The 9576-nt window shown below is 41.0% G+C and overlaps 1 protein-coding gene across 4 annotated transcripts in view; it reads left to right on the top strand.

The window, feature by feature from the left end:
• The first annotated feature begins 635 nt into the window (after positions 1-635).
• SBF2 (SET binding factor 2) overlaps positions 636-9576 on the top strand; it is a 344966-nt gene continuing 336025 nt past the window's right edge. For all 4 annotated transcript variants that reach the window (XM_075567087.1, XM_075567085.1, XM_075567084.1 and 1 more), the window contains exon 1: positions 636-780. In XM_075567087.1, coding sequence (XP_075423202.1) covers positions 726-780 — 55 coding nt within the window. In that variant the 5' untranslated portion in view covers positions 636-725. The remainder of the gene's footprint in view (positions 781-9576) is intronic.

Here is a 9576-nt window from a genome sequence, read left to right as displayed (position 1 = left end):
CACACAATGTAAACATATAACATTATTTATATATTTTACACACACAGACACAAAATAAACAAAATGTTAACATAAAATTATTTATATATTTTAGATATATTTACACACACACACACACACACTAAACAAAATGTAAACATATAAAATTATTTATATATTTTACACACAAAGACACACAAAATAAACAAAATGTAAACATAAAATTATTTATATATTTTACATATATATATACACACACACACTAAACAAAATGTAAACATATAACATTATTTATATATTTTACACACACAAAGACACACAAAATAAACAAAATGTAAACATAAAATGATTTATATATTACACACACACACACACACACACACACACACACACACACACACACACACACACACACACACACACACACACACACACACACAGTAAACAAAGTTTTTTTTTAAACCATACAATTACAAATAATGATGTATCTATACATAGGCCTACAGCCAGCACTGGATGACAAGGTGATGATATATACTATATGTATATGCTGCATACACAGGCTGCCCTGGTCAGAGCAGCAGCGACTACCAGGCCCCGCCCCCTTCAAAAGAACTGGCTGCCGCCTCCGGCGCGCATGCGCAGTTAACGGGCGCTCTCAGTGCGCGTCAGACATGGCCGAGCCGCCGCGGCCGAGATGCTGAGATTTTTCCCCCCGTAGGAAGGCAGGAGGAAAACGCGCAGCCATGGCGAGGCTGGCCGACTACTTCATAGTGGTGGGTTACGACCACGAGAAGACAGGTAACATACTGCTTGGGGGGGTCGAGGGCAGAGCAGGGCGAGTCTCTCCCCCCCACCATCTCTCCCCCCCCACCATCTCTCCCCCCCCCACCATCTCTCCCCCCCCCACCATCTCTCCCCCTCCCACCATCTCTCCCCCTCCCACCATCTCTCCCCCTCCCACCATCTCTCCCCCCCCCACCATCTCTCCCCCCCCATCTCTCCCCCCCTCCCCTCCCCTCTCCCCCCTCCCCACCCCCATTTCTCCCCACCCCCCCCCTCCCCTCCCCACCATCCCTCCGTAGTGTTTGCTGCCCAGGCTGGGAATAAGGGGGGCTGAAGGATTGGAGACCCCTCCATCCCTTGCACATGGTCACAGCCCCCTGTATCTCATGCATGGATTGGAATAAACCACGTTATTAACTGGGTGGGGGCTGCTGCTGATTCTCACAGTCCCATGTTCCCAGTCACTGCCCCTGTATTTTGTAAATTGGATCATGTCTCCCTCCACCCCTCATGTCACATCCTGAATGACGCACTCGGGGGGGGGGGGGGGGGGGGGGGGGAGATGTGAAGCAAAACAATGCATGAGTTTTACCCTATCTCTGCTCATGTATCTCTATCTACTCAGCTATACATCTAACTATTAACCCCATTCAGTGCCAAGAGGACACTAAACATTTTGTGTTGGTCGCTCTTTCAGCTTTAATGGGGTTAATGCATCTGTCAGAGTGGCAGTCCATTGCAGGGGTTAAATGTGATTCATTTCCATGATATATTGCTGTTGACTTCTGCATCCAGTGTGCTGCAGGATGCGCTGGGGCCTTATAAGTTATTGACAATAGACATCTCTTCTGTGATGTTGGGAAGTTCTACTACCCGTAGTGGTTGGGGAGAAGTGGACATCCATTGCAGGTTGTGAAATGTCATGGACCATGAAGAGGTTTCTTGGATGTAATAATGTGTACAACAAGATGAAGAGACCTGTGAGGTTTGGAGGGCTCTCCACATGGTTCTACTGTACGTCTATGATGGTCTCTCTTGTTCCATGAGAAGGTATTACAACCTATGATGATCCTGACCTAAACTGATCAGTAGTCCTTTATTTATTCTTGTGTGGTTGTAATAGTTCTCCATGAGGAGTGAGATATTTGTAATGGGTGCAAACTGTTATGGTCCAAGCACTGGACTTGGTGAGGCCTGGACCATAAATGACATCTTATTGATAGTGCTGACAATGAATGAGACTATGCAGAAGTCATTGGAGGCCTCTGTATGTTGTGAATGGGTAACACTGTTTTCCGGGGAGGCTTCACCCAAGGGTATAGTGATGATCTCAAGGTCATTGTCTTAATATTATTAATGTCATCCAAATAATTGTTACATATTGTCGTCACAATATTCTGTACCCAAGAGGTACTTGAAAACGAGAGGTAACTATGTATTTTCTCTTTGTAAAAGATTTTACAAATTAAGTTCGCTCCTTCACCTTGTTGGCCACTTTGGCAGTAAAGAGGTTAAATGACTACAGAGAGCATCTTTTTGGCAATTCAAGTGGTTATTTCTTATCCTTGTTAGTGTGGGAGTTTGCTTACAGTCTTTCAGTACTGAAGCTTTTAACAAATTATTAGCCACATGAATTGGCAATTGTGGTGACATTTCAGTATGGTAACCCGACTCCTGCCTTCATACTGGTATTACTTTATCTGAAAGATGTAAGACTTTCTTTGCCCTTGTTTTCTCTTGGCATCTTTTGCTTCTTCCAAGATGGGCATTAACACACGTTGTTTTTGTCGCAATTTCTCCTGGTGTTCAGTGGGCGGTTGAACAGAACACAGACATTGCATTTGTTTCCTTTTAACAGAACTCTTAACATATATATGTTAATGTTGGCACATTTAATACCGTCTGGATTTTCCTGTGAGATTGAATATTTCATTATTGAAAGAATCCTCAGTTGGTGGCATGCTACCTTCAAATCAGTAGTTTGGGATTCAAATCATCCCAATACTGTAATTAATAAAACACTAAATTATTTCCAACTGGGATGCCTTGGGTTATTGGTTTATTCTCCTATGTGGTAAAACATAATTAATGATGGACTAATGGAATATACAAATCTGTGATTTTAATCTCTTGTTTGTTAATTGTTATGTCAATGTGCCTATGTAAATGATTCAATCCATTCACTGTCATAGATTTCTGGGACATATTACTTTGTAAGGCATTTAAGCCTTTATGAGTAATGGGGGAGGTAATATAGACTCACATGTATCTGAAATGTTCTCTTCAATAAGGCACTGTATGAATAAGCTAATCGCAGCACTATCTGAGAAAAATTGTCAATTACTTGAATGGCATTTCTTTTTGTGCTTGGCAGCATTGCACCTTATTACGGCCCTACAAGCTACATGTGTTGTCGTTCCTTGTGACATTGACGTATCAGAATATCTGTCACTATACTGAAGTAGGCAATCTCTTTTAATGTCTGGAAATACTGTCTGTACATTTTTACTTTGTCATGTCTACATTTTGAGCATCTTGTTGGTTCATATATGTGAGAAAAACAGCTCCCAAAGCGTGAGAACAGAAAATAAAGCAGTGTATGAGGTTATCATGGTGATGTCTGTTTTCGGGTTTAGGGTCTAGGTTTTGAAATGATAAACATCATAATGTATACAGATTTAACATGTGCTATAATCCTCACAGATAACCTAGCATAATATTAATAGTAATATTAACTTTTTATATAGGGCTTTTCTCCCATTGTGACTCGAAGCGCTTCACACAATTAAAACTAACTTTACCAAAAATAAAAGGAACACATTTAAAGCTATGAGCGAAACCAAACACAAGATAACAATCTACACATATACAATGAACCAAGTGCAATAATACCGTAATTATTAAATGCTGAACAGGTTGTGGTTCATTCATCAACTTCCTGGGTAAAGAGGTAAGGCTCGAGTCTGTGTTAAAAGGTTTCCCGGGAGGGGGCCTCTCGGAACGTACGATGCTGAGTCCCCAAGAAGGAGCAGTGTGGCTAAAAACTCGGGCCTCAAAATAAGTCAGGGAGATTCTGGGAACTCATAGGAGTCCTTCACCTGCAGATTAAAGGGAGCGAGTGTAGGGAACTAAGAGCTCTTTATAACCCAGAATATTGTAGTGTTTCCAGAGGGTTCAGTGGCAGTGTTGGTGAATATTACATAGTTTCTCACCATAATGCTGCAGAGAACCAATGATGCTTTCTACATATGTGGATGTTGCAAATGTAAAAGGCAAGACACTGACGAATAACCAGAAGTGATTTACAGCATATAAATACATACCAATTGCTAGATCTTTATTAAGCAAAGGCTCTTTAAACGAGAGCCACCATTTCTCAATTTTAAAATGAGTTTTGTCACTTCAACTGTAAGCTCTGCTCTGAATAGAGGTAATTATAAGGTGGCACATTGTTGAATGCCCCTTTTATTTGGGCAGCGAGCGACCTTAACAAATATTTACGGCCCCCAGCAAACTTGGAGACCGTAGACTCTTCACTGCCTCAGTCTTTTCCAAATGTCTTCCTTGTTGTAAATATTTGTGGGAAAGACGAAAAATGATAGACAAGTAAATCTGTTTGTTTATCAAATCAACACTTTTGTTATGAGACATGTTGTATTTGCAACGATGTTGTTGCTCACAAGAAAGACACATGTAAATATTTTGATCCACGTAACATTATAAAAATATTTACTTTGATGCTGTCTATTTATAGTTTGCAGAATTGTGAATGAAACATTTGTCCACTCACAATGAAGTAGCCTAATTTGCTACAAAAATAGGTTTTAATGTCCTACTAATTAAGCTTTTAAAACACTAAACTGTTAGGTTTGCGTTTTAGCATGTTTATATTACTATAGGTATACAGGAACGTCTTGTGTTTTTTTTTTCTCTTAATGTTATTTTTAGATTTATTGGGGGTTATTCATTAAACTGCAGTAGTGCAGATATGGGTACTTTCACATGGATACTGACTTTAGTGGTAGATTCTATGTGATAGTACCCCTGTCGGCAGTATGCCAGTTTTAATGAACAAGCCCCATAATCTGTAAACTAAGAGATGATTTTATTTATTTATTTTATTTATAAAATTGTTTTACTAGGAAGTAATACATTGAGAGTTGCCACTCGTTTTCAAGTAAGTCCTGGGCACGTTATGATGACAATACATGGTTACATTAAATGAACAGAGGTAATGCATTATATTTAAAGACATTTCATGGACAGTTAGAGATAATATATGTTATGGGCGCGTGTAACAGTTATAATTATATTTCCAGCCCTCTCATCCCTTTTGGTATTTTATGTTCTTAATGAGTTGTCTTACTTAGGTGCTCAACGAGTGGGTCTTACTTTTGGTGCTCAAAGGGTTGGGTTTATAAAGCGATGAGGGGAACTGCAGAATGTGCACAATGAAAATCTGAAGTGGCCACTCCCAGTTGTGTGTTTGAGCTGAACATTGGGAAAATAAAGTCGTGGTAAAATGTAACGATGAAAGTGTTTCAAATAGAGAAGATTCAACTAAAGTTGTGGAGGAAGTGGCTAGTGATTGGAACCATCCACCAAATTATATACTCTGATTTTAAGCAATGGCGTGTGTGTGTGACTACAATCACCCAACTCTACAAAGTATCTTCTGAAGACAGCCACTGAAAAACATCGCCTTCCTCCAATAATGCCCTCTGCTGACCTCCGTGCCTGTGCATTCCACCCCCCCACAAACAACAACCAGAAAAAAACCAGCTGTGGGGGAATACTCTTCTGTATTTTTACCAAAAGTAATTTTGCAGAAGTTATGGACACAGAAATTGCAGAGATTGCACCGAGACAGTTTTTCTTCCCTTTTTAAAGCACAATCCAATTGCTATTGAGAAGTAAATAAATGCACTCCAATGTATTGTACAGTTTATACTGTCTTTTTTGCACGAGAGTCCTGCTGTTATTTTTTTGCTATCCGTTGCATGCCTCCAAAGTGGTTAACAATGGGTTGTTTTGGGGAATGAGGAAGGGAGACTGTCCTTGAAGATTGATAACGTTGGAAGAAATCTGGCAGTATATGTACATGCAGACCTTTTGTATTAGCAGGCCCTGTTTTCTTGGCAGGATGGAAGTTGCCTCATACCAGTTGCATCTAATATCCATCGGTTTGCTTAACGGTGGCCACCGTTGTGGCATTGTGACCTTTCTATTCCGTAGGTGCAGGGTGCCCTGACCTTTTGATAGTGAACTATATTTTTGTGAAAAAAAGCTTGTTTTTGGTCAATTGTGTAGTCAAATAATAATAATAGCATGTTCTTGTATAGCGCTGCTAGTTTGACATAGCGCTTTACAGAGATATTTTGCAGGCACAGGTCCCTGCCCCGTGGAGCTTACAATCTATGAATGTAGTCAGGCGATGCTATTGTATGTGTTGCTTCAATCTTCGTCTACATGACCCTCATCCAAAATTTTGCAACTGTTGCTATATTGGGGAAATGGTACTGTACTCAGTTGAGATTTGGTGGTGAGCTTGTTTATGAGCTGTTAGTACAAAATGTCCATGTTTGTCTAAATTGAAAAAGGAAATGATGGTGAAGTGGAACTTGGGTCCAACGAGATGACATTTGAGTGATCAATCTGTGATGTCCTCAAGGGGATTTCAGTGGTTGATGTTCATGATTAAATGTCCAAATTCCCATGTTTTATGATTGCATCATGGAATGCAGATGGTATTTGAGCAAGTGCACAGATGTTTGCGGATATCACACAAGGACATGGGAAACTGGTTTCAGAACTACATATGGATTTCTAACTGGAATTGACACTGGTGCAGGATATCCCCTAAATCAGTGCAGCTGTTGGTTATTTTAAAGGTTCATATTCCGGAGCCTGTTTCCATTGAAAATGAACTGTAGTATTCCCATAATGGCGAGTATTCCTTCACATTCTGCACCTTACCATGTCTTTACTCGGCGGCTTATTCAATAAAATGTGGTAGTGCTGATTCAGCGCTACAAAAAGTCCCATTCAAGTCCAATATACTTTGTGCTAGTGCAGAATCTGCACTATTGCACTTAATTGAATAAGGCCTTTAGAGTGTAAATCACATGCATTGCCAATAATTGTACTTGATCCAATTTTGCAGCCTCATTGATCTGTAACCTTTACCAAACACATGTAGACATCGCTGTAGTGGCACAGGCAAAACCCATTTGGCAAAACTGGCAATTTGGGGTTGTTTAGGCTTTCTATAGATGATATTATCACCTGGTAATGAATACATGTTGGTCTGTATTAGTTCACAGTGCTGCATGTTCATTTTAAGGATGGAGCATTATACACACGCATGTTGCTAGAGGGATCCATACGGACTTTGAATGCACAGATCAAGAACATTCTGCCAGTGCAGAATCTCATCACCATGGAAGACGCAAACCACTCTTGTATGAAGTAACAGCCATTCTGGCCGTTATATATTTTTTTTTGTGTGAGAAAATTGTTGGTTATTTTTGAGGAGTTAAAAAAAACCTTTTAATTGGAAATAGGATGAACGAAAAACAAGTTTGTGGAGACACATTTTTATTACCATAATTAGGAGTTTGCAGGCGTATTTGTGAAGTTCTTAGGATCTAGCTCTGCTGAATGACATTTATATCACAATCAACAATAGCAGAGAAACACGCATCAATATGTTCAGTAACCGTCTGCCCACTGGATTCTCAGAAGGACAGCACGGTCCTCATATAGCTTGTATTTCAGTTTGTTTTCCCCTCTTCTCCTTCCATGGAAATCGCCAATTTTAACTGAATGTGACAAATGTCGCATAAGACATGATGGCGTTGTTGTTGTTGTTTTTTTTTTTTGTGTTGCATTATCATGTCTCAAGGTGACACTCACACTTTGCTTCTTGATTTTCCTGTTGTTCTTTTGCACAAAACAGTACAAGCAAAATGTGTGCAAGAAGTCACTGTCCTTGTACAGTGCCGGAGATTTAGACAATGGCTTCCTCGCATCTCATGTAGTGATGTATCCACCATAAAGGATTTCCTGGAAGAGAAGGAGGAAAACATTTCCTGAACAGCCCAAAATACTTTCTCTTGTTTGCTTCAATAAAACCTGTTCTCTTTTAGGCTGCTGGTATTAAATAGCCTGCCTGTTGATTTTTAGAAGTCTTTTTCATATTTATTCTTTCAATCGTTATTCATGTGCAAAGCACATTTGCAGAATACTACTAGTAAAATATTGAGACTTGCAAATTCCATGTCAGGATAAGAACCTTGGACAAAGTAAACAATTGTAGTACAGTATCTCTGCTCTCTAAAGCAGCGGTGCGCAAACTGGGGGCGGGAGAGTTTGCAGGGGGGGGCGCAGGCCCCACGCTCTTCCCCCAGGCATTTAATTTAATGCTGCGTGAGGCCTCTGTAACCTCACTTACCTACTGGCAGCCAGGTCTTCGGCGACGGCAACACGGTGGCAAATGATGCCGCGGGGTCATGTGACGTCACCATGGCAACGCGCGTCAAATGACGCGGTGGGGTGACGTGACCCGCAACGTCATTTGAAGCCGTGCCTTCGGGGGAGAGGGGGCGCGAACGCTGCGGCTCCCAGGAAGGGGGCCGCAGCTGAAAAAGTTTGTGCTGCGCTGCTCTAAAGAATACTGCTGCAGGACAAGGTAGTGTAGATTCCTTTGAGGCTACAATACTATAATGGACCATAAAAAGTCTAGAGCAGGGATGCTCAACTCCAGTCCTCAAGGGCCACGAACAGGTCAGGTTTTCAGGATATCCCTGCTTCAGCACAGGTATCTCAATCAGTGGCTCAGTCAAAGACTGAGCCACTGATTGAGCCATCTGTGCTGAAGCAGGGATATCTATAAAATCTGGTCTGTTGTTGGTCCTTGAGGAGTTGCACATCCTTGGTTTAGTGTGATGATGAGGCTGTTGTTGGAGTGACTGAGTGAGGCAGCAACTAACGATGCTGCTTTTTGAAACGGGGGGAGCCTGGTTCAAGTACCGGCGTCCGCTCCTTGTGACGATGAGCAAGTCCATTTATCTCCATATGCTTCAGGCAGTAAGATTAGATTGTGAGATCTACAGGACAGGAGCTAATTGCACCGGCAACATTCTATGTGCAGAGTTATGCAAGAAAAGAAAATATTATTATTGAGACATGTAATAAACTTGCAAAAACAAGATCGTCATTTGTGTACGCCTGTGAGGTTTCAAAAGTGTTTGTCGATTCCAGTTTATCTACACTACTGGAAGGTCTCCGCTGTGCATTGCAAAGCAATGTCTATGCAGGCACTATGGTAAAATGAATAGTGGGGCCAAAAAACTGAATGTAATCATGTCAAACTGGGGTTCTCTCTTTGTGCCATCATTTGAAGAGTTACTGATGCAATATTTTCCTAGTTTGGGCAGCCTTGGGATGTGGAAGACCACACTGAGCACCAGAGCTCAACTTGGCTTATAATAGTTCCACCATAATCACAGTATGGTGTAAGGGATTCATCAGATGAATTAAGTGTAACAAAACATAGCAATTGTATCAAAAACATTGAAATTCAAAATGTTTTACAAAGGGCATATAATGTAAACGATGAGTAGTGCCCTTAAAAGTTTCAGTAATACAAAACCTGTCACCACTCAACTTTTATAGCCTCGTGGCGTTGATCCCAGAAGAGTTGAGTTGGTGAGGTTGAGATGTCTTGCTTGATGGCCCATCTGTCAAACGCACATACCTGTCTACAGCTCCGTAGAATGGCTCTTGGGTTTCCAGAGAGATGAAGAGCGT

This window comes from Ascaphus truei, chromosome 12 (genome assembly GCF_040206685.1).
Source record: "Ascaphus truei isolate aAscTru1 chromosome 12, aAscTru1.hap1, whole genome shotgun sequence".
Taxonomy (NCBI): Eukaryota; Metazoa; Chordata; class Amphibia; order Anura; family Ascaphidae; genus Ascaphus; species Ascaphus truei.
Note: the sequence above shows the minus strand (reverse complement) of the source record. Positions and strands in the feature narration are given on the sequence as shown.